This window comes from Cetorhinus maximus, chromosome 13 (genome assembly GCF_964194155.1).
Source record: "Cetorhinus maximus chromosome 13, sCetMax3.hap1.1, whole genome shotgun sequence".
Classification (NCBI taxonomy): Eukaryota; Metazoa; Chordata; class Chondrichthyes; order Lamniformes; family Cetorhinidae; genus Cetorhinus; species Cetorhinus maximus.
Genome location: NC_135891.1, coordinates 86,362,538 through 86,388,546, shown reverse-complemented (window position 1 = coordinate 86,388,546; position 26,009 = coordinate 86,362,538). Strand labels below are relative to the sequence as shown.

General features: G+C 41.8%; 1 protein-coding gene across 1 annotated transcript in view; it reads right to left on the bottom strand.

The window, feature by feature from the left end:
• Positions 1-6,292: 6,292 nt before the first annotated feature.
• fsd1 (fibronectin type III and SPRY domain containing 1) overlaps positions 6,293-26,009 on the bottom strand; it is a 41,981-nt gene continuing 22,264 nt past the window's right edge. The window contains exons 8-13 of the mRNA XM_078555684.1: positions 24,995-25,093; positions 20,139-20,298; positions 19,138-19,220; positions 17,590-17,841; positions 11,273-11,361; positions 6,293-8,619 (exon numbers count right to left, since the gene is read on the bottom strand). Coding sequence (XP_078411810.1) covers positions 8,509-8,619; positions 11,273-11,361; positions 17,590-17,841; positions 19,138-19,220; positions 20,139-20,298; positions 24,995-25,093 — 794 coding nt within the window. The 3' untranslated portion in view covers positions 6,293-8,508. The remainder of the gene's footprint in view (positions 8,620-11,272; positions 11,362-17,589; positions 17,842-19,137; positions 19,221-20,138; positions 20,299-24,994; positions 25,094-26,009) is intronic.

The window sequence follows — 26,009 nt, the reverse complement described above, 5'->3', positions numbered from 1 at the left end:
ATGAGCCACCCAGCCTAATCCCATTTTTCAGTACTTGCTCCGTGGCCCTGGAAGTTACACAAATTCTGGTGCAAATCCCAACACCTTTTAAATGAGTTGAGGGTTTCTGCCTCCACTACCCTTTCAGGCAGTGAGTTCCAGACCCCCACAACCCTCTGGGTGAAAAAAGCCATTCTCACTTTAATCTGTTTTTTTCCCTTTAGACACACTTTAAAACCAATCACAAAATCTGACTTGTCAAGGAATCATAAAATGAACTAAAACCTCAGCCTACCAACATAGAGCACTGCTAACAGACCACAGCTTGTCCAAGTTTTCTTCCCATGTCAAGCCACTCAGGATTTACACACTTAGATGTGCAAACAATGAAGGGGCACTTGGGCGAGTTATCCAAGAGCCATTAGCACCTGTGAAATTATCCCAACAAAAGTCAGAAGCATATCTTTATAGTGCTAGTTACATACTGCAAAGGCTTGGAAGACTTAAATCTTCAGGAAGGCAAGAAACAAAAAGAAAATTGTGAATGAAGAAAAGAGTAATGGTCAAAGCAGAATTCTCTGGGATATTTTACTTGTGCTATATAGGAGAAAGCAATTCCAATGAAGGTCACACTTTGTAAAATGCAGTGGAATGAGATAGTATTTGTCCTGCTGGTGGGAAAATTGCTTTTTTCTGAAGCACAGCAGCAGGTGGTTCAACACTTGGCAAAGAAATATGTTTGTGAATTGACTATTAAATTGTATAGTTGTTAATGATATAGTACTCCCTTTTAAAAGCCTAAATTATACAGGAGTACAGCCAGCCAGGCTCCATCTAAAGAGATTTAATATAGACTGACAATATAATTTGTAGCTGGAAGGGCTTGGCAAAGAGTCAGACCACTCGGTTTCATTCGAGTCTTTGAACACCCTCTTTATCTTGCCTTATGAGCTCTATTTGTGTTTTGACATCAAGTAATTGGAAAATGACTAATAACATTTACATAAAAGAGCAGAAGGCCCCATTAAGGACTCCGTTCATTATAAGCCAAGAACAAATTTTGCTTTCTCAGACTGCTTGCTGCAAGTAGGCTAAAGACAGATGTGGGCCTCTGATGACAACGACGGTATGGTTTTTGAGCTCTCCTGTGATTGGTGGACTTCATGCTGGTTTAAAACTAACACCAATCCAGTGAAGGCTCAATGTTTCAGCTATGGCTACAACCAACACCTGAGCTCCAAGCCAAGGAGTGTATAGGGAGACAGCGAAGAAGTTGAAGAATACATAGCGGTGGACTGGACCTTGTTTTTTAAGCAAATCCTTTTTGAATGTTAGATTTCAAGCTGTAGACATGTTCTGCTTTCAGATTTCCCCAGTGGTGGAGACTTTGGGTGACATTTAAAGCTATATTTCCATCGAGTTTTCTCTCGTAGTCTAATTTTTCCTTCCTCATCAATCTTTTAGACATTCTTTGCTGTTTTTTATATTCTGTCCAATCTTCTGACCTGCCAACCATCTTTTTGCAATTCTATGCATTTTCTTTTGTCAGTCAGAAGAAGTGCCAAGGGAATGGTCCATTTTGGCCTCCTTGGTCCTCAGTATCACAAGATGCCAGGCTTCAGCCAATTCAATTCACTCTGTGTTATATCCAGAAATGGTGGAGGCACTGGATACAGCAAAGGCTATCGGCCCCTACATAATCCTGGCTGGAGTACCGAAGTTTTGTGCTTCAGAACAAGCTCTGCTCCTAGCCAAGCTGTTCCAATGCACGGACAACACTAGCATCTACCCAACAATGTGGAAAATTACCAGGGTATATCCTATCCGTAAAAAGTAGGACAAATCCAATCCAGCATTTCATCATCCCATCAGTCCAGTCTCAATCATCAGCAAAGTGATGAAAGGTGTTGTTGACAATGCTATCAAGTAGCATTTATTCACCAATAACCTGCTCATTGACATTCAATTTGGGTTCCACCAGGGCTAATCGGCTCCAGACTTCATTACGGCCTTGGTATGAACAAGGACAAAAGAGCCAAATTTTACAGGAGTGGTGAGGGCCACTGCCCTTGACATTAAGGCAGTATTTGACCGAGGACTCCTAGTAAAACTGAATTTAATGAGAATCAAGTGGAAAACTCTCCACTGGCTGGATCCTATCACAAAGGAGTGTGGTTGGGATTGTTGGAGGCCAATGAATTCAGGCCTAGGACATCACTGCAGGAGTTCCTCCAGGTTGTGTTTTAGGCCCAACCACCTTCAGCTGCTTCATCAATGACTTACCTTCCATCATAAGGTCAGAAGTGGGGATGTTTGCTGATGATGTGTTTCATAGTGTTCAGTTCTATTTGCAACTCCCCAGATACTGAAGTAGTCTGTGTCAATCTGCAACAGGACAGGAATAACATTTACATTTGTGCTGATAAGTAGCAAGTAGCATTCATGCCACACACAGGCCAGGAAAACACCATCCCCAACAAGACAGAGTCTAACTACCCTCCTTTGACCATTCAATGCATTGCCATTGCCAAATCTCCCATCCTGTGGGGGGTAGTGGAGGGGGGGAGGGGGGGTGTTTGCCGTTGACCAAAAACTTAAACTGGAGCAGCCACGTAAATAGCCTGGTCAGTGGTTGGGTATTCTGTGCTAAGTTACTCACTTCCTAATTTCCCAAAGCCTGTCCACCATCTAACAAAGCACAAGTTAGGAGTGTAATGGACTACTGTCCACTCGTGTGCAGTACCAACAACTCTCAAGAAGCTCAACATCATTCAGAACAAAGCAACCTGTTGGTTGGCATCTCAACCATCATTTTAAACATCTCTACACCACCGATGCACCATCGTAGCAGTGTATCCCATTTATAAGATGCACTACAGCAATTTGCCAATGTTTCTTTGTCAGTATCTCCCAAACCTGCGACCTCTACTGCTGAGAAAGGCAAGGGCTGCAGGCGCATCAGAACACCACCACCATCAAGCTCCTCTCCAAGTCACGTGCCATCTTGACTTGAACCATAACCCTATTCCTTCACTGTCGCTGGGTTAAAACCCTGGAACTCCCTCCCTAACAAACCAATGGGTGTACATTCAACATACAGTATGCAGCAGTTCAAGGCAGCAGCTTGCCACCACCTGCTCAAGGCTCAAGGGTCAACAAATGTTGACTTTGCCTGCGATGTTGGTATCCCAAGCATGAATTTTAAAAAACCCAAACAGGTGGATGCCATTCACCAAGATGAGGGAGGCAAAATTCCTAGCAACCTGGTCAGCTGGGATGTCCACCACCCTCACTTAAATAGGTTGGCAACAGGCTTGCAGATGAATAATGGCCATGTTATTATCCCTTATAACGTAATGGTTACAAAAATGAGACTAACAATCGAGTAATCATGAGTGGGATTTACACTTTCCAGGAGAAAGTTTAAACCGACCGGAGTTCTGAGAGCTCAAGTGCCCTTTCGGAGATCTTCCAAAATGTTTTACCAAGCGCCACGTAACTTTCACCAATTAAAGCACGGGTGGGTCGCTGACACCCAAGGACTTGAAGCGTAGGGTCAGTGGCCTTGGAAGGGCACATATTTTTGCTCGTGACTCTGGCCCGCAGATGGCAGGGAGAAGTGTGTGATAGGGGAGCAATGCGAATCTTGGCAAAGAGGCTGCAAGATGTGGATGGCACCTTCACACATTTGCGTCATAGAGGAATGTGAACGTGGAACACATCTCGTTATGCTTTTCCAGTCTTAAATTGGTTGAATGACCTCCTTCATAAAGTGAATAGGTAGCAGCAATGATTATATTTTCCTACGGAAAGCCCATGATTGACCACCTGTTGCATGTCAACAACCAGTTGGACATCCATTACAGTTTGCACTCGCCTGACTGCGCAATGAATTCTCCTCCAAATAAAAACAGCACCTCCATCCACTTCCCACCTCACTTTAGGAACTCCTTAAATGCTCACCTTATAAACCTGAAGTTGCCCACTGAGCCTATCTTTGCCTCTACACTCTACCTCCGGAGTTCTCAGGCCCAACTCCACTTAGCTGCAAACTAACACCCATCCCCCTGCCTCTCAGAGCGAAAACTGGAATATCCTAGACACTTTCTCCCAAGCTGGGTTTGCGAAGTTGGGAATTTTCCTCGACTCTGTAGTGAAAAAAAATTGTTCCTCAGTCTCCAGTGCTACCGATCTACACACATGGAGAGTTTCAGTCCAAACCAAGTACTGAGAAGTGTTTGCTGTAGCCCCCTAGGAATAATGGCAACTTAAATCAGCAGATTTGATCTAGCCATTGTGATCAGATTGGTTTACCCCTCCCTAAAATTGGAATGGTTAGAAAGCAGAGGACACAGCTCTACCGCAGGTCATTTATTTTACAACACAAGTAAAATGGCACCAATGGCGACTGCTCACCGCCTAATGCATCTCCAATTTAAGCATCAACTGTTTGGATTCATTGCTCCGTCACTAAATCTCAATTCAAATAGCTTTTGTAAAAATATTAAGAATTGTGCTGTAGTAGGGCAAGTTCATAAGGTAACAGAAATGAAATTGCAAAGTGTTGCCAATAATGTCTCCCTTTGCCATACACCTCCACTTTCAGTTTAAACAATAGCCTCCCTCACCAGGCCTCAACCAGCTTTCTGACAGAGCTATGTAGAAACAAAGCTTATTGGATTTCATGGGAACAAATGATATTAGACCAAAGAAGTACATAGCTATTATCTTAAACTCACGTCATTTCTTTGCAAGAATCATCCAGAATCTAATCTCAGCGAGGACTTGACTGTCAGAGTTTAAGAGGGACTTCAAAGGAGTTATGGCCTTTTTTTTTTCTGATCTGCATGCTGCTCCTCAGCAGCAACAGCCAAAAACAGAGTTATGCTTTCACATGTAAGCTGACAATACCCAGCTCTACCTCCCCACCACCTCTTCCGACTCCTCCACTGTGGCCAAATTATCAGGCTGCTTATCTGACATCCAGTCTGCTAATCTATTGCTGGATCAGCAGACATTTTTGCTCTTATTAAATATTGGTAAGATGAAAGCCTTTATTTTCACTCTCCACCTCAAACTCCACTCTGTTGTTACCAACTCTATCTTTCTCTCTGGCAACTGACTGATAATGCACCAGATTGTTTGAAACTTTGTAGCCATATTTGGGCCAGGGATGGGTTTCTAACCATATATCTGTGCCATCGCTGCAACATTGCTATTTCCACCTAGATAACATTGCCCCACTCTGCTCCGACCTTGGGTCATCTGCTGCTGAAGCCCACATCTGTGTCTTTTTTTAACCTCTAGACTTCACTATCCAACACAGTCCTGTCCAGCTTCCCATATTCTGCCCTTTATAGACTTGAGGTAATTTAAAACTTTGCAGCTCATGTTGCAACTCGCACAAAGTCTCATTTGCCCATCACCCCTGTGCTTGCTGACTTACATTAGCTCTTGGTTATGCAACAGATTTTAAAATTCCCATCTAGCTTTTCAAATCCCTCCATGGCCTAGTGCCTCTCCATCTTTGTAATCTCCCCTCACACATCGCTTTGATAGTTGCACTCCTCTAATCCGGCCTCTTGAGTATCTATTGACAGTTGTTCCTTCAGCTGCCTAAGGGACCTTACACGCTGGAATTCCCTCTCTACCTCACTTTCCTTCTTTTAAGCAGCTTCTCAAAACCCACCCCTTTGACCAAGTGTTTGGTCATCTGTCCTAATAACACTTTATGTAGCTCAGTGTAACAAATTGTGTTTTATATAACATTCCTATGAAGGCCTTGGGATGTTTTATTACATTAAAGGTGCTATATAAGTACAAGTTATTGTTGTATTAGTTGGACCAATGGGGGCATGAATGAACATCTTTAATGCCTTGCCTTGCTACAGGTCACGGTCTTTTGAGAAGTAACTGCATGAGTGAGAAGCCATAGAGTTAGATTGGGTACTATAGCAGTTGCTCCATCAAAAGGACTAGAATTCCAGAACACACCCTACCCAACCCTCAGAAATAAGCTTACTTTTAAAAGGTGCTGACTCAAGCGGGAGAGTACTTCCATGTGTGTGTGACGAGCTGTCCAGGACTTCAATCACATTGCCATTATTGATCGTGAGCCTAGGTTACAAGGGCTGACACTTTTTTGCATGTCGAGGCATCATTGCAAAGGCAGTATCCCAAGCCAGTGGAGGGCCTGGCTGACATCCGGTAACTAGGAGTTGGAACCAGAATCATGCACACGAGAAGCTATGAACTGTTGTTTTTTTTTTAAAAAAAATGTGCTAGGCCTGGCACAAATACAAAACACAGTAATGCTGGTGCAATTAATTTTTAATACAATACTAAACATTAATGTGAGATGTCAATTTTTATATACATTCGATTGATCAGATGTCAAAGCCAATGTATTACTAAGGAAATTTCGAAAAGAATTTTACAAGTAAAAATAAATACTGAATTTAGGACCAGTCACAAAAACTCCACAGCCCAGATTCCATTTTTGTCTAAAAGATTTAAACATGTAAACTTAACCCAGTAGAATACTTTCACTGTTATCACAATCCTCAAATAGTATAAAAGAGAGGTCTCTGTTCAACATTCAGCATTTCTCAGTTGCCCCCTCCGTTAAGACATTTACTATCACTGTTTAAGAGGCCAGGAAATGGCTCTTCCTAGCACTTGTTTCATGTTCAAATCAAACTCTTCTCTGCAAAGAGTGTTAACCCAGCTAAAACATTGATACGAGCACAAACATCAACATGATCATATCACTGACTGTAATTTCAGCCCTTGTATAAATGCAGTTTCATTCATATCACAGAGTGCACTACAAAATATCTACTCCAACAAAGTAGTAAAATGCACAGAACACAGATCAGAGGTAACTGAGACATGCCAATATGTGTATTGAACTCAACAGCATAAACTCTCCTTTAACTTGGCCTCTACGCTGCCATCTATGGAGGTTTGGTATTAAGATGCAAAGGTAGCATGTGCCAAAATTTCAAATCGCTATAACATTCAGCAATAGTGACTTTTTTTTTTAAAAGCCCTATTGTATTAAAGCCTGCATTAGGTTTCCCCTTCACCATAATAGATCTCCACATTCATAGAAATGGTTGTGTTAATTAATTGCCTGAACGGCACTGACCCAAAATGGTTTTATATCCATTCCATGTTTACTAGTATGTCAGAGAAGGCATGATACATTAGCCCCAAGAAAGCTTGCAATCAATGCTGTGCATCAGTGTACAAAGCACAACCCAGCAAGATCCCCATGCTCCACCCACATATTATATTTTACCCTTGGACCAGCTATTTTGCAGAATGCATTACATTTTGTCCCAGTTGTGAAAAGCAGCCAGCAGCAGTAGAGCTTGAAGAGCCTGTGTGGATGATGTAGTCAGTCAGTCTGAAACTTTTGAGAACGTCGACTGCACTCATCCAAATTACAGAAGAACAAGGACAAAGAGATAAGCCGCAGAGTAATTCTTCCCAGGGCCTCATTGTTCTCAGCCAGTTAAAACTGAACCTCAGCTACACCCCTGTTGTCTTTGATGGACAAATCTGGTACATTATTGAAACAGGCAATTGATTGAGAAGCATCCATCTTACGAGATGGAAACAAGCTCAAGGAGGGGGCTTGATCACGTACTGCACTCCAATAGTAATAATGGCCACAAGGAAGCTCAAGTCTAAAACATCTTCCTTTCCCAACTTGGACAACATTATAGAAGCAGCAACACAAGGGGATAACATTTTTAAATTTCATTAGCAACTGAAGCAGAAGAAAGAAATCGGTTTCTCACCCTAGGCATTGTACACAGTTTGTTACACATCACAGACTGTAGGCAAGCTAACATTCAATTTAATAAAGTGTGTGGATAGAGAAATAGGATTGATCCTTCAAGTCTCTAACAGGATTTCCATGACCTTGGCTCAATTATATAACTTGAGTACCAGGTAGCCATACTCATTTTCATAACTTTAAATGTCCCATGCCCCCAACTAGAACAGAAAGAAACTTTTACAGTATTGGATAAAACAATATTATTTTAGACCCTGACACTAAAGAATTCCTCCCCTCCTTTCTGTGTTTTGAGAAAAATGGAACATTCAAAAACAATTTTACACTATGGGATGCTTCCTATGATCAAAAGATATTAAGATGTTGAAGTACCCTTAAAAGGGAGAATAGGAAGGTCATGAGATTCTAATAGAAATGTCTGTTCAATAATTGACTGTAATGAATACTTTCAGTTAAGCATTTTTAAAAGCAAAACATTTCAAAATCAAGATTTTGCATTAATATTATCGTACCAGCTCTCATCAGAAATAGAAGCTGGATCATAAGCTTCCATTTCTAAAAGAGTGCAAGGCTCAAGCATTTCAAATTTAAAAGGCCAACTTTCCACATTCTGGTGTGCAGAATCCTGTTTCGGGTCTTCAGTTCCCTCAAGACAAGCTTCGTGGTATAGTCTTTGCTTTGCATGAGCTTGGATCAGTTGCATGGAAGCATGGTAATGATTTCTAGGTTAGGCTGGCATTGGAGCTACTGGTCCCACTGTTGCGTTTCTGCAGCGATTTGACAGCACTCGGTACCTGAAGTCCTGTTTGCACTATAAAGCTACCGCACCAGACCTGAGGAAAAGGGAAAAACATGGGGCACAATCAACATTAAACATTGTCGCAGGGTGCTTTGTGTGGGGTGGGGGGGCCGGTGGAGCTGTGACCACCAAGCAGGGCAAATGGCGGAGATGATCAAAGTATGTTTTGAGAAGGTTTTTGAAAAGGAGAGCAACAGAAAGATAAATGAGTTTAGAGAATTTCAGACTCAAGGTGGAAGGAGCAACCACGCCATTGCTTACACAAAATTAATTTTTATGAAATTATTTGAGCTGATCCCAGACTTGTTGAACAGAAAGGAAAATTTAGAATGAGCCCTACTTCTCCAAAATGTTCCTTCAATATTCAGGTGAAAAAATAGATTGAAGGAAGGTCAACTTCCCTGTCCCAATGGAGACTCCCAACGATGGAACTCCTGTCCAACCAATTGCAGTGGCAACAATGGTGGGTGGGGAAGCTGTCCCAGTGATTTTAGTTGGGCTGCAGCTTCAGACCAGTTAGACCAGCGTCTCCGGTGGTTTACGCAGGAGAAATTGTCTAGTGGATCCTCGCATTGGCCCTCTCCACTCATGCTCTCCCTCATACTTTTCCCTTATTTGTTTTCTCTCATTTAAACTTCATGGTAAGTTGAGCTGCTGCTTTCTTTGTCAAGGTAGTTTAAAATTAAAAGAAAAACTATTTACAGTTAAGAATATTACCAAGGCCATTACTGACCAGACATTAGGGGAGGTGGTGGAGACAAGGTTGTAAATGTATTGGAACATTCCTTGCATTATTCAGCTTTTCTTTTAAGTTTTGCTGTTGCCAAAAACTCTCTCTTCCTTTGCAATGCCCTTTCCATATTTTTCAAGATTCTAGTTTTGACTTTTATACTTTTTTTTGGGAGGAATTCAAATTCTTTTAAGTTCCGAAAAAAGTCATTTTATTGAGAAAATCTTGACATATTTTTACCAACTTCACAGGCCAAGTGATCCAGGCCCTTTGCAAAATTGATGATACACCAATTCCAAATTAAATCTGCAATGGATAACTTGACTAGAAAACACCATTCCATTAAAATGTAAAATGTTTTAAGCTGAAATATTAATATATAGAGGAAACAGAACATTCAAAGCAACAGCTTAAGCAATTCTACTTTTAAATGTGGTTGATGTTCATTACAATAGAATGCATTAAAACGAATGCATCTGAAGAGAAAGATTCATCTACAAAGTGGATGTTTGTAGCCTGCAGGTGCGGTGGTTACAAGACCAAATAGGACAGAGTGCTGAGAACTGTATTTACTAAAAATGGCATTGGGTTAATGTGCTTTGGGAAAAATAACCCTTCACATTCTTAAATTTTGCAGTATCTGGATCTGTTTTTGGCAACTGTCAAATAGAAAGGAATGGTCAAAACTAGAGAAGTGCCTTAATTATTAACAGTGAGTTTATATTAAACTGATGGGTCTGGGTGTAGGTGAAACTGGTGGGAGAGGTCGGTTCTGTTCCCAGTGAAATGCAGCAGCTGGGTCCACTTCCCTCCTGTGAATTTTTCTGCTGCAGACTTGTCCTGAATGTTGTAATATGCCTTTAAGGGAAAGCAGCATGCTATCACAAGGAGAGAAGTTTGTAATGTGATCTAGACCCAGTTTCACTCTGGTCTGGCCTATAAGCAGAGCACACAGCTCTGCTGCTTTTCTATCCATGTTCCCATCTGCCTAGTTTAAATAAGTGAACCCACAACATATTCATGCAATCCCTTATGAGTGATTGGTACCTTTATATCATTATAAAAACACAACACTGAATGCCTCAGCTAATGGCAGACTCAATAATGAGCTCCAACCAATGTTTTGTTTAAAATTTTGTTGTGTGTGGCCAATTTTTACAGCATGCGGTCCCTTTAAATTTTTTGCATGGCCACAAGCATTTAAATCGATCAAGGCCTGCGGAGTAATTTCCAGGCTACTCTGTGGCTGTGCATGAGGCAGTGTAGCGGGAATATCGGTTTAACAAATCAAATTGGTTAAGTTTTGGATCCAAATGTGAGCAGAGTTCCTCGTGCTGTCAAAGAAGGGCTATCAAGGTTTTGATACCATTTGCTACACTTATCTGTGAGAAAGTGGAATTTCACTACTCACTGTAATGAACTTAAAGCGTTGTCAGTGTGTTCGTGTAGAAAACATCTTGCTACTCAAACTTTCCCGTATTACTCCAAACATTATGAAAACAATCACATTTATCACATTAAGGATGATTAGTATTATTAATGCATTAAGTCAAATATGTGTATTATAATTTTACCATTTGTACAATGCTTGTGCATTAAAGGGATTGTTTTTTAAACCTGTACGCAGGAAGTGGGTACACAATAAGCAAAGTTTGTGAACCTTTGAGCTTGGTAATATGAAGCCACCTGACCAGGTGAAAGTACAAGCAGCATTGAGTCAATGATATGTTAATATACTTAGGGCGGGATTTTTCAGCCCCGCCTGCTGTTGGGATCATCCATTCCTGCCGAAAGTCAATGGATTTTTGGCTGGGCTGTTGAATCCCCCGCGGTGGGTCCCGCCAGGACGGGGCCGGAAAATCCCAACCTTGGTCACCTTTCCATCTTGATTCAATTCAGCAAATATTCAGGGGGAGCCTGCAGATTGAAGAACTAACACTGAAACAATACCACTCACCATGAAGGCAGGGAGGACAGGCTGTGTGAACTTTGTCCTAAATGAATGAATCAGCTGCTTAGTTTTGGCATTGTAGAATGACAGATGACCTAAAACAACACAATAAAAAGTTTGAAAAATTGCCTCAATTCAAACTACCAACTTCCCCATTCAAACCACTGCTGATCTCACTCCTCTGAAACCCTTTGATATGATCATTAAGAGATGTTGAGGAATGGGTACAACAATCATCAGTTTTGCACCTCATTTACCACTCCATGATGACCTGTTCAACCTATTTACTGCCCGGACTTCCAGCTTCCATTGCCCCATATGGAGCAACCTTCCTGAGCAAGATCTACCAGCAGATATCCTTTGGATCAGGGAATGAGAAACGCGGGAAGCCCTTGTTACAAACCCCACCTGTCGAATGGCAGGCTTTGAACTACCACAGTGAGAGTGGTCCTTGCTAAACAGGTTCAGGACAGGCCAAGGCCCCTGTGCAGCCAACCTCACCTGCTGGGGCCTCAGTATAAACCTGTTATGCACTTGTGAAGAGACACAAACAAACAAAGCTGCACATTATTGAAGAGTGTCTCCTCCACAGACTAATCACCTGGAACTCAGCAAAGGAGTTGGCTGTTGCTTGGCTTCAAGGATTTGCATTCGCCAAATAAATAAAATCATCCCTTGCATTTTCTATTCCACTGCTCAAAGCATCAGTCTCATTACCCTACCCCCATTCCCACTTGACATCTCAACATAGTGAAACAGCCACAAAACTGCAATCATCATGTTGCTAATCACATTGGTGCGTGCTCTGCTCTGACCAAAAAGCCCAGAATGCTCTGAAATGCATCACTACACTGTCCATACCAGCCAGTATTTAGGTACACTTAAAAAGGGACATACCAATTTTCTTCATTCCCCATACCCTGCCCCCGGACTCAGTTGCATTACTGTTATATTATCAAGTGCTATCTAACTGAAAGTAGCTAACACACAACGTAGTTCAGCCACGTTGGAGAGTCAAAGCCTTGTCACCAGTTTCAGTTACCGGTAAATACTTCATTACTGGGCTTTCAGTTAGTGTTTTTTTTAAAATCATACTATTCCCGGAGCTCTTAACACATCAACATCTGATCTACACATCTCGTCCAAGGGTCAATAAAATGTCTATGAGCCAAGGACACATTCAAATTGGAGCACTAGAGAGGGAAATTCATCCCCAATTACTGGAAAGAAGAAATAAAAGCTACTGTCCTAGTTTAAATTACACAATGTCATTCACATTGCAAAGGTATTGAAGAGTTTTCATTTATATAGTGACTAAGCATGTCCACAGTACATCTCAAAGCGCTTCACATCTAAATAATTTACATACACTTATTATGTAGGAAATTTCCACATAGCAAGGTCCTATAGATCATAAACAAGCTGAGAGACAGGTTTTTGATATTATGGTTGGCCATAAAATGCTGGCTGTGCCACAGAGAATTCCAATTCTTTAAATAGTGCCACAGGATATTTTACATTCACCTTAATAAGCAGACCAAGGACAACATCTAGACTCAAATCCAACAAGGTTGTTGGGATCACACTCCTCTGACTCATGTCCGGGCAGTATAAAGGCAGTTCCTTTTGAGAACGGGCCTACAACATTACACGGCCTAAATCAGCACCAAGTGGCAATCTCACTCGGATGCCACATGATGGATGTGGGAAATGGAGAAAGATATCACAACATTGCAGTAGAGTGGTGCCCTCCGAGGTCAGCTTGAGGCATTTGCTGGGCTAGAGGAAGCATTACCTGACTGTGCTAATATCGGAGCTGATCAATGCTGACACAGATTCCTGAAATGGAAGCAGTTGCATTCCTCAGCATTGAGCTTTCAGCTTGATAAACACACAGAAAACTGACCACAAACTTGGGCCTCATTGGCTGGAAAATAAAGAGGTCAATCTTATACCCAACAAAAGCCTAGACTTGTTGGCCAAATGAAGCCAACCTTTGATTCAAAATCAATGCCCAAATTAGAAAAGGTTCATGTTAACAAACAATCCCTGAATTTGACTAACAGTAGGAGTAATGAATTAATATTCCAATCCGAGATGATTGCCTTATGTCCTGTTTGGGCCTAGCTATAATTTTGCAGCAGTGGCTCACTTTCATTAATTCTGAGGCATGCAGCAGGTTCCAGAGGCATCACTACAACTGGCTGGAAATTGAAGCATGAAAGACTGACAGCTCCAGATATAATGGATTTGATCGCTAAGGGGCTGGCGGGAGAGGCAGAATGCTGGTAATTAGGCAAGAAGAGGCCTGATTTAATCCTTCCTGAGTGTTTCGTCCAAGCCACCAGGGACAAGTAATTTGCTCCACAGCATTTAAAACAATTAATAAATGAAACAGTGTAAATAGCAACCTTGGTTTGTTTTAGATCTGGGAAAATGATACAAGTCTTTCAACTGGGTCCTAATTAATGGGACCAAATTCTGCAAATTTTTAACATGAGGAAAGATATTCCATTCAGTAGGATTGGGCTACAATACTGAGGAAATGACGTGTATGATAATGAATGCCTGGAGTATTTACTAGACTGGAATCTAATCCAGAGACAGATTAGCCTTGAAATACTTTAAGTACACCTTATTTATGGGTTGAGTCTTTTAACCCTTATAACCCAATTTAATGCCTTTCAGTTTATTTAGCTCTCTATGCCATCTCCAAATTATCACCTGAAGCTTGAATGGCTGAAGCTGACGTATAAACATAATTGACTCAAGTCACAATGTTGCGAGACTCATTTGGCAGAAATAGCAGTCTTCGCAATGACCTTTAAGCACAGTTCAATTCTAAAGATTTGGATCAGCTAAGCTCAGTTTGAGGCACTCTCATCTGTGTCAGGTGACTGTGACTTAAAATTTCATCCCAGGGATTTAGCACTTCGGTACTATTGGGGATATTGCATTACCATTCTTTGGGTGAGACATTAAACTAAGGGCTTGCCTAAGGGTGGCTATGAAAGATCCAATGGTACTATCTGATCACCCCCAAAAACAAAACATTAGGAACGGGACTTTTTTGGCCCCACCAGTGGCAGGTGGGACAGGAAAATTGAGAGTGGCCAATTGACTTTTGGCCGCTCTCCAAATTTTCCCATCCCACCCATGACGATGCTTGCCCCAGGTGGGGCCAGAAAATCCCAACCTAGATCAATTGGTTATTCATCTCACCTGTTTGAGGAACCTTAGTAGGGATAAATCAGCTATCACTTTTATCCACATAATGGGAACTGTACAATTACAAACAGTGCAAGGAGTAGTTGAGATGAATAGCATAGATCCATCGAAGGAGAAGTTAGCTAAACATGAGGGAGAAAAGGTATGGAAGAACCTGATTAAGGTTAGAGGATGAGTGGTGAAGAGAGACTTGTGGGGAGCATAAACACTGGCACAGGCCAGATGGGTTGAATGGCCTGTTTTTGTATGCTGCACATTCTATATAATAAATAATTTGGGGTGTTCGGCGATACAATGAAAGGTGCTTTATAAATGCAACTGCCTTCTTTATGGCTTCTAACCATAACCATTGGAGGTGCAAAAGAAGTTGATTCATATTTAAAATGTTAAAATTAAAGTAGAAAATAGTTAACATTTAGATGAGAAAAAATGCAGACTGAAATATGGAATTTAGGAAAATGATAAGTTAACAGCAGAGAACAGAAGTAACAACTGGAATTTAGTCAAGAGAATTTTAAAGTACTAGGACACTAATAAATAAAACATTAATGTTTGAGCTCATGCACTGGTGCTGAAAAACAGTCAAGGAAATAAAAAGTTAAACCATGGAGTACATATGTAGGATTAGAATCCCCCTCAGCTAGGAAATTTATGGAATATAATTTCAAACCCACAGACATGTTTTGACCTCATGATTTGTAATTTATAGTTCCAAAGCCAAGCTGCAGTCAGCAGTACAGGGCTGAACAGCAAAGGGTTAATTCGGACATTTAGTAAAAACAAAGAGTGACTCAACAAAAGGGTTTGGACATTGACTGACCAATGGTACCAGGGAAATGCCATTACCTGCCGTGGACTAATGCAATCAAGAAGTCTGATTACCCAATACAATGGCACAAAGGACATATCATCAATACAATACACTCGACTTGGTTTAAACTTACAAAAACACAGAAAACACCAAGGGCAGAATTTTACGGGTCAGCGAGCAGGGGGCGGGGCCCGCTCGTGACACGTAAAATGACACGGGATGATGTCGGGCGGAACCCCCGACGTCACACCCACCCCCATTTAAATTTAAAGGTCTGCAGCACAGATAATGGCACTGGAGATAGGATCATTCAAACCCTCATTAACTTTGGAGCCAGGTGCTATTACTGTGCCACCTCAAACAGCAGGAGAACTACTTATACAATGAGAACTGATAATATTTGTCTGGAGATATCTTCCATGGAAAATCCCGTGTTGTTTCAATCAGCAGGAGTAATGACATCCATCTGGATTTTTGTGTGGAATCAATTAAATAGACATTGGAACAACAAGAAATATGTTTTGACATGTCGGAGTTAAATTACTACAAAAGAAGAGCAGATCTGAGTATCTGGGCTGCAGTTGGAAGGAGGGTCAGGGCTGGTCACCTTGACTCAGGCCTATATTTTACACCGGACAGACCAGCCGTGTTGGGGACTGTATCGGCTTGAAGGTTTTAGGCTGCAGTCGGCAGGAGGGTCGAGTTTGGTCACCTTGATTCAGGCCTACAATCAATACCGGGCAGACCAGCTGTGTTGGGGTTTGTAAGTTTCAGCCAAGTCGTAGCGATATTGGTCTGAGGGCTTTTTTGTGAAGGTCTGGGGAGAAAAACTTGGGGCAGAATTTTCTGCCTGTCGGGCGGGCGGGCCTGACCCAATCGCGGGCGGGCGCGGAGCCGATCGCCACCTGCAATCGGGGCCACACCGACATTTTACGTGGGCGGGGCGGGCCCTGTGCGGGCGGGGGGTAATCCCTGAAATCGAGAGTGCACTCTTTCACGCATGCGCACGAAAGAGCGCACATCTCCCTGAGGCTAAGTGCAGCCTCAGGGAGATCGCCTGGGCTTTTAACAATATTAAAAATAGAAAAAAAAAATTCCCTTACATGTCCCCTCATGTGACAATGTCACATGAGTTGGGACATGTTCATAATGTACAGAACAACTTTATTACAATTTTTAAAACCCTACATGAAACCTCATCCCGCTGGCAGATGAGGTTTCATGTTTTATCTAGTTGCCGTCGGGGCTCCTGGCCGACCCGCCAACCTTAAGGTTGGATGGGCAGGTCCTTTAATAGGTTAATTGATCCTGTCAATGGCCTCAAGTGGCCATTGACAGGTCGGCGGGTACGCAGCTGATTCTGCTGCACCCCCGCCTTCCTGAAAATTTAAATGGGGGCGCAGTGACGTCGGGGGTTCCAACCCGTGTCATTTTACGCGCGGCGAGCATCCCTGCCCCCTGCCCCTGCTCGCTGACTCGTAACATTCTGCCCGTGGCATTTTCTGTCAGTAACTTGTTTCAGCCATATCTTGCTGATATTGTTAAGAGGGTTTTTCTCAAGGTTTCAGGACAAGACGTGGTGTTTTGCCTGTGTTTTTGTAAGTTTGAACCAAGTCATGGGAACTTAGTGTGGAGTTAGCATTTTTGTAAGTTTAAGCCCGAGTTGTGGGGACTGTGTGTCAGGTACTGGGAACAGGTTGCTTTGATTTTTGGGATTTTGTACTCTGGGGTTGTGGGTGATTCAATAAAGCAATTGTGAATTATCGGAAGAAACTTGTCTCGCTGGTCATTCTGTTCAAGCTATACACACGTGAATCTGGTGTCATGAACTTGGGTGTGGGGAGGGTCTCTGAGGGAAAAGGGGAACTCCTACACATAACCCCAGCAGTCAAGGGTTTAAAAAAAGTTATTGGCTCATTTCTCAAAAATAAAATTTCCCCAGGTATTTTCCCCAAACGTACTTACTGCAACTAGGTAGGGGGACAGTTTCTAGATTTCTGCTAATGATGGCCAAAGCTATTTGGTGGGAAATGCACAGAATTGACCTGTAGCTACTGCCTGCCATTCATACAAAGCACATGGCTGAGACTGACATTAGTGTGACAGAAGTAATCAAATTATTGACAGCATCAATGTGCTAAGTTACCAATATTACTACTAACAAAGTTTTAATGAATATTGAACAAATTCATCATTCAACGTTGAAATCATGGGCACACAGTTGACTATGCTTTGCTTTAAAGTAGTTTTGGGGCAAGATAGAAGAGATAAGGAATCCCAATACCTTCGTTGTAGTTACAGTAAACTCCAATTCTCTCAGGTACTGACATGTCCAGGACTTTGGCCTTGTTGTTGTGCTTGGCGGTGAAGCTGACTTGCAGCCAGTTATTGAGGTGAAGACACCAGGAGGCATTGGTCTTTCCCAGTTGGTCAAATTTGCCCATAGTCCTGTAGGCCACACCTACAATGAAAGCCTTGCTGTCCCTTTCAAACGTAACCTCCCAATAATGTTGTCCACTATCAATCAAAGTATCCCCTGTGGAAAGCAAAAGAGGTAACCCATATGAAATACAGCTCCGTTTCCCATATCAACCGAAGGAACCTCAATGCTGTTTTCTGTCACAGCACATGCTCACTACAAGTGAAAATTGCATTATTTAGCTCTGGAATGGACAGTCAGCAATTTAAAAAGTAAATCAGCATCACAACCTAGGAATTAATTTTATTTGCTTTTTGCTGAATGAAGTAGTTGAGGATTTATTCCAGAGCAAGGTTCTGCTGCAGGCCATTTAAAGCAAAATAAAAAGAATGAATTAAATCCAGAGGTTATTGACACCCTTTCAATTCTCTATGCAGAGTGTTTCTACAGGATACAGACTTGCCAGCATTTTCCAGTTATTGAAGAGTGCCTTCTGGTAAATGCACAATTGTAGTTTATCCAGTTTCTCTTTGGGATCTAATCACTGCCTCACTAACTTGCTGCATCCATTTGGTAATGTGGGAGGCTAATGATGGTCAAAACTCTGTGGGGTGTTGGCGCTTTCAAAGATGACTTTCAACACGAGCACCAATCTTCCTTCAGCGCTCAATGACGGCTCTTTGGTGAGAATTATTCTAGACGCAGCAAATTTCTAAAATATGAATTTGTTTGAATACCAAACACTGTTTTGAGTGTGTCTGGGATTGACATATCCCACTGAATTGTTAGTACAAATTTAGATGCTTTGGACCAGAGACAACAAATATAATAAGGAAAGTCCAATCTTCACAACTTGTGGCTTCTGTGTTGTTCCACTAATAGGTTTCATAAAAAATCCACATGGCAGACATTCCAGTGGAAGCAGATTTAAGGAAAAAGTGGATGAACATGTGAAACAAAGAAAGGTACATCACTATAGGGAGAGAGCAGAGTAGTGGAATTAATTTTGTGTTGATCTAGTAGGAAAGTCATCACAGACACAAAGGGCTAAGAAGTGTCCTTCATGTATACCTCTATGGCTCTATATATAAACAAAGTTCTCCAAATGCAAATTGAAAACTCTGAATTATGTCCACTTCGAATTGCAAATAAGATTTATTTGTTTTTCCATATCAAAAACTTCGCTCTAATAAAATTTGAAGATGTGGAGTAGTCCAGAGACTAATTTCTATCTCTACACTGTGCTTAGTCTTGATTAGATCTACTGGGATATCCTCCAGTGTTATGGATTTTGTAAAGATCCTTTTACGACCACAGACTGTTGAGCACAAACCAGCAAAAGATGGGCTTCCACTTGAACTTTGCTTGCAAATGTAAGGCTAGACAGCAAAGTGCTGCGTTTAATGTACCTACCTAGCACAGTGTATGATTCTGCAGTAAATCGGTCCCTGCTGCTCCGTCCAGATGGCATTCTCTTTGGTGACTGAATGATGCTCCTTAATAATAAAAAACAGAACTATTATAACGTGAGACAAACAGACTGCCTGCTTGATTTGTGGGTGATGTTAGAGCTGTTTTAAATATTATAAGCAAAGCTAATGAAAAGTGCATTACAACAGAGGAGTGGGCAGAAACTGAAAATTGTATGGACAATACCAACAGGAATGCAGCAAGCGGCAAAGCAAGTAGAATTCAGTTTGCCAACACTTAATCACTCAATGATTAAGCTTGGGTATTAATAACGCTGTGTAAATATATGTATTTTAACTAGGAAGTTGTGTGCTGTTCCTAGGGTATCACAGAGTGGGAACTGGCATGTCAACTAGGTAGGAATTAAGGAAAAACAAAAAAGAAAGATTCCTATATTTCTGAATTCTCTTTCACTTCACCCACAACATTTAGTTGTAGGAGCAATCCAACTAATCTTATTTAATATAAATCTGTCAGGGAGAAAGGAATAGAAGGATATGATGATAGGTTTCAACGAAAAAGAACGCAAGGAGGCTTGTATGGAGCATAACCACTGGCATAGACCAGTAGGGTGGAGTAACCTGCGGCAAACAAAATTAAAAGGGCGAGAGCAGGGGTGCTCATAATTTTTGTTTTAGTAGTGCTACTGCATTGTGTAGCATAGTGGTGTCCTTTGAGCCATATATAAAGAATTACAATACGCCAAATTGAAGGAATATACAAAAAATAACTCGCTTTCCTTCCCATGACTCTGTTACAATCCATTTGAATTTGTGGCCTTACAGCAGGATGTGTCATTAGAGCTTCATATGTTGGACAGCTGGAGCTCTTGGCTGCATATAGCCCATCAGGGGTCTGTAGTTTGGACACCTTCCTGTGAAGGGGCCTGTGATACACTCATACTCATCTTGACACTCATCTTGACCTCAACTGAAGATTTGTACCTTGCGGGGGAATTGGCCGGTGAAGCTGTCCTACTTCGGTTTTCCTTTCCTCGGACTTTGATCTCTTGCACCTTTCCTCCAGATGCATCCCATTCCACACTGTGGTCCTCCACTTTCAAATTCTGATGGGCTGTTGCAGCATCCAAACTGAAATTAAATCCTGTGGGGAAGAAGATGAGCAACTGGCTTCAATCCTCATTAACAACAGGAGCTGAACTCAAAGAATTCACTACTAGAAGAGAACTGCACCTGCAAAGTTAATAGAAAGTAATGAAAAGGCTACATCTTAATTAGTTTTCTAGCGTTACTTTTTGGAATTGAATATTCCTCTACTATATCTTCGTCGTCTACAATTCCTTTCTTCATCCAAGTGGTTCCACTGACGCTTTAATTGTACACACTCATAATACATAGATTCTAATTATAATCAAATTGAAGTTTCACTAATTCTAAAATGGCTCTCCTTTGACCTCAATGAAAGCTGCCCACAAAGATCTAGCGAGTTCTGTGGTGTGCAGTTTACCTTTCCCGGCATTAATTTGATTCTGGTGCCAACTATAGGAGATTTTGGACATCCAGCAAAAGTGATGTCATCAAGTATGCTAAACAGCCAATCCTATTAAAGAATTCTCACAGAAAACAAACCAGGAAGTAAAAGGCATTGATTATCCTTCATTCTTTAATCATTTTACAGGGGGAAAAGTAAGTGATTTGAACAGACACACAGGATTAAGGTAGAAACTGAAATATCAAAATTAATCCTTAAGTTCACTATATTAAAAATTATTATGAATTTTATAACAATGGAGAAATTTGACATTCCATAACCATCAAATTAGTTTTTCTAGGGCCTGACATTGTCCAACAGTAACTATTATTTATTATACTGTAAAAAAAAGCCAGTTAGACTTCATTCAACAAGACATAATGGAGTTCTTAATTAAAGTTACCACCCATGCATGTGAATATGCGGGGTGTGGTAAATAAGGTTGGTGAGCTGCAGGCATAGATAACCTTGTGGAAATATGATGTTGTAGCAATAATGGGGACCTGGTTCAAAGAAGGACAGGACTGGGCGCTAAATATTCCAGGGTACAAGATGTTCAGGAAAGATAGGGAAGGAAAGAAAGGAGGGGAGGTAGCAGTATTGATTAAAGGAGAACAGTACACCAATGCAAGAGGAGGGATGCCCCGGTTGGCCGTGGTGGGTGGGGGGGGGGTGGGTTAAAGAACAATTCTAACCAAATAGATTCTAAGGAACAATAGAGGACCTGTTACTTTGCTCAGTGTATTCAATAATTCAATGTCTAGTAGGAAAAATATAGAGATATAAATTTGCAAGGAAATTCCAGAGAGGAGCAAAAATTACAGAGCAATTATAATGAGGGAACTTTAATTGTCCTAATATAGACTGGGATGGTAATAGTGTGAAGGACAGGAAAAGGCAAGAGTTTCTAGAGTACGTTCAGGAAAATGTTCTAGGTCAGTGTGTTTCCAGACCAACGAGGAAGAGGCATTGTTGGATTTGGTTCTAGGGAATGAGTTGGGTCATGTAGATCAAGTGTCAGTAGGGGGACAGTGATCTTTGTATCATAAGGCTTAGGCTGGCTATGGAAAAGGACAACGAGTAATCTCAAGGGAGAATAATTAATTTGGGGAGGGCCAAATTCAATGGGGTGACAATAGATCTGATAAATTGGAATGAAAGATTAACAGACAAAACTGCGATGCAACAGTGGGCTACCTTTAAAGGGGAGATAGTTTGGGTACAGTCAAGATATTCTCATGAGAGGTAAAGGTAGGGCAAAGAAATCCAGAGCTCCCTGGCTCTCAAAAGTGATGAAGGGCAAGATGAAGTGGAAAAAGTGTGAATATGTCAGATATCTGGCGGTCAATACAATTGAGAACCAGGTTCAGAAGCAAAATGAAAAAAGAAATAAAAGAACAAAGAGAGAGGATGAGAAGAGACTGGAAGCAAACATAAAAGGGATCCAAAAATCTTCTATGGGTATATATATGGTAAAAGGAGGAGTGGGGCCGATTGTAGACCTAAAAGAGAATTTACACATGGTGACAGGGGTGATGGCTGAGATACTAAATGTGTACTTTGCATCTCTTTACCAAGGAAGAAGATATTGCCCAAGTAATCGTGAAAGAGGTAGCTGAGACATTTGATAGGCTAAAAATTGATAAAGAGGCGGTATTAGACAGGCTGACTGATAAGCCAGCATTGCCAGATGAGATGCATCGGAGGCTACTAAGGGAAGTAACGGTCGAAATTGTGGAAACATTGGTCATAATTTATCAGTCCTCCTTAGATACAGGGTAGTGCCAGAGGAATGGAGAACTGTAAATGCAATACACTTGTTCATAAAAGGGCGCAAGGATAAGCCCAGCAACTACAAGTTGGTCCATTTAAGCTTGGTGGCAGGGAAGCTTTTAGAACTGATAACGTGGGACAATGCTGATTAACTAAGGAAAGCCAGCAAGGGTTTGTTAAGGGCAAATCGTGTTTAACTAATTTAATTGAGTTTTTGGAAGAGGTAACAGAAAGAGTGGATAGGGGTAAAGCAGCTGATGCAGTCTACATGGACTCCCAAAAAGTAACTTGATAAAGTGCCACATAACAGGCTTGTGAGAAAAATTAGAGCTCATGAAATAAAAGGAACAACGGCAGCATAGAATTGAAATTGGCTGAGTGACAGAAAATAGAGTAGTGGTGAATGGTTGCTTTTCAGATTGGTGTGTCAGTTTTCACAAGGGCTGGTGTCAGGTCTCTGAATATAAGAGCATAAGAAACAGGAGCAGAAGCGGATCAAATGGCCCATTGAGTCTGCACCGCCGTTCAACATGATCATGACTGATCTTTGGCCTCAGTTCCACTTTCCTGCCTGCTTCCCATAACCTTGTTCTTGGTGTTCTTGGAACATGGGAGGCCGAGGGGAGATTTGATTGTGATGTACAAAATTGTGAGGGGCCTGGATAGAGTGGATGGGAAGGGCCTATTTACCTTAGCAGAGAGGTCAGTGACTAGAGGGCATTGATTTAAAGTGATTGGTAGAAAGATTAGAGGGGGGGATGAGGAAGCATTTTTTTCACCCAGAGGGTTGTAGGGATCTGGAACTCACTGCCTCAAAGTGGAAGCAGAAACTCTCAGCTCATTTCAAGACATGTGGATATGCCCCTGAAGTGCTGTAACCTGCAGGGCTATAGACCAAATGCTATGAAGTGGGATTAGGCTGGGTGGCTCATTTTTCAGTCAGCACAGACACGATGGGTCAAGTGGCCTCTTTCTGTGCCGTAAACATTCCATGATTCTAACCCTAGATTCCGGAGAGGTCAAAAACCTGACCTATCTCAGCTTTAAATATATCCAATGATAGAGCATCCACAACCCTCTTGGGTGAAGAATTCCAAAGATTCACAACCCTTTTAAGTGAAGAATTTCTCCTCATCTCAGCCCTAAATGACTGGCCCCTTACCCTGAGATTGTGCCCCCATGTTCTAGATTCCCCAGCCAGGGGAACAATCCCAAAAAGTTGAAAGTTTGACACTGATTGTTAACTTTCAACAAGAAATCTGTGCAGTTTTAAACACACGCAGAACAGGAAACTCTTAAACTGAAGTGCAGAATGTTTCTGATCTGTTGGCTCTGGCTCGTTTGAAGGAAAGATTTTGCCCATTGTTTTGTCGTCTCAATTTTCCTTGGCTCTTTACATCTCACCAATACTAACAATCCACCTTGGGAAATGCAGATCAAAGTCCAGCACTGTATCGACTGCAGAACATGGACGGAACTGAAGATGAGGCACCCCCACTGGTTTCCTAGAGGGAAATTTTCATACCCAGTGTTACTGAGGTTGCAATTTCTTCAAACTGCTCTCTCTCTCTCCCCTCTGAATTCTCAGGAGTGTTTGCTGCTCACCAACACCCTGCATCCTTCAGCCAAAGAGGCGAGGCTCAAGAAGTCTGAAAATGGTACTCAACATCAAATGGCAAGGGAGTGCACAAATTTCCTCTCCACTTTTGGAAACATAAGATGACAGCAACAGTTCAAGAACTGCCCCTACACTGCACCCCGCACCCCCCAACTTTCTTGATCTAGATTAATGACCTAGGCTTGGATATGCTGGGCACAATTTGCAGATGACTTGGAAATGTTACGACGATAAGGAGGATAGTGTTAAACTTTAAAAGGGCAGACAACCTGGTGGAATGGGTAGAACAAGTGGCAGATGAAATTTAATGAAGAGACGTGTGAAGTGGTTCATTTTGGCAGGAAGAATGTGGAGAGACAATATAAAATACCACTTAAGAGAGGGCTGAATCTTTGGAATTCTCTACCCCAGAGGGTTGTGGAAGCTCAATCATTGAGCATGTTCAAGACAGAAATCAATTGGTATTAGGATACTAATGACATCAAGGGATATGGGGAGAGTGGGGGAAAATGGCGTAGAGGTAGATGATCAACCATGATATGCTTGAATGGCAGAGCGGGCTCGATGGGCCGAATGGCCTCCTCCTGTTCCTAAATAAAGCTTACAATTCTAAAGGTGATGCAGGAGCAGAGCGGTCTGGAGGTAAGTGTGACCAAATTATTGAAGGTGGCAGAGAATGTTGAGGAAGTAGCTAAAAAAACAAAGCACACGGTACCCTGAGCTTTATAAATGAGGCATGCGAGTATAAAAGCAAAGGAGTTTAAGGCACCTTAATTATCTGGGCTAAAATTGGAAGCAGGGTCCCTAGCTATATTGTTCGAGAGCAGTAAGTTGAGGTGACCATGGGGATAGCAACTCTTTAACAAACACGTGAACACCAATTTATTACTGCAAATGAGGCAGGGTAGCTTTACAAACCATTGGTCTCCAATGTGACAGGTTCCGAGAACTCCCCAGCCACAGCTCTGTTGCAAGCTTTCACCCGGAAGTTGATGAATTTTGTGTCAAATTTCAACCCTGGCAAAGCAGATCGAAAAACCCTAGGTCACAAATCATTTTCATTAAGAAGGAAGTCAAGCATCTCTGATAGCTAAGCAAATAAATATCCTTCCTAGTGTAGGACTCAGCCCGACACATGGTGATCCCAAAAGATGCAAATGTTTGGCCTTTGATTTGTACTTTTTAAAAAAAAAATTCCTTAATGGGAAGTGGGTGTCACTGGCAAGGCCAGCATTTGTTGCCGCCCCCAATTGCCCTTGAGAACAGTTTAGAGTCAACCACATTGCTGTGGGTCTGAACCCTATGTTGGCCAGACCAGGTAAGGATCGCAGATTTCCTTCCCTAAAGGACATTAGCAAACCAGATGCGTTTTTTTTTAAAACAACAAAATCGATGGTAGTTTTCATGGGCCAGAATTTTTCCGTTGACGAGTTGGGGGCAGGGCCAGCTCGCCGATGCGAAAAAGATGCGGAATGATGTCGGGAGGAATGTCATCCCGCCCCATTTAAATATTCAGGAAGGCGGGCGGACAGCGAAATCAGCTGTCCGCCCGACAACTTGTCAATGGCCAATTGAGGCCATTGACAGGATAATTAAGCCAATTAAAGGCCCTGCCCGTCCAACCTTAAGGTTGGCGGGCAGGCCAGGAGCCCCGGCGGGCTTCTGAAAAAACATGAAGCCTCATTCACTGGCGGGATGAGGTTTCATGTCTGTTTTAAAAAACTTTAATAAACTTTATGTGATATTTATTAACATGTCCCATCTCCTGTGACATTGTCACATGAGAGGGGCATGTTAATAATTTTTTTATTTTTCTATTTTTTGAGTTTATAACACTTTCAGCACTCTCCCTGAGACAGCATTTAGTCTCAGGGAAATGTGCGCTCTTTCTCACGCATGCGCGAAAGAGCACACTTTGACAGTTGGGGAATCC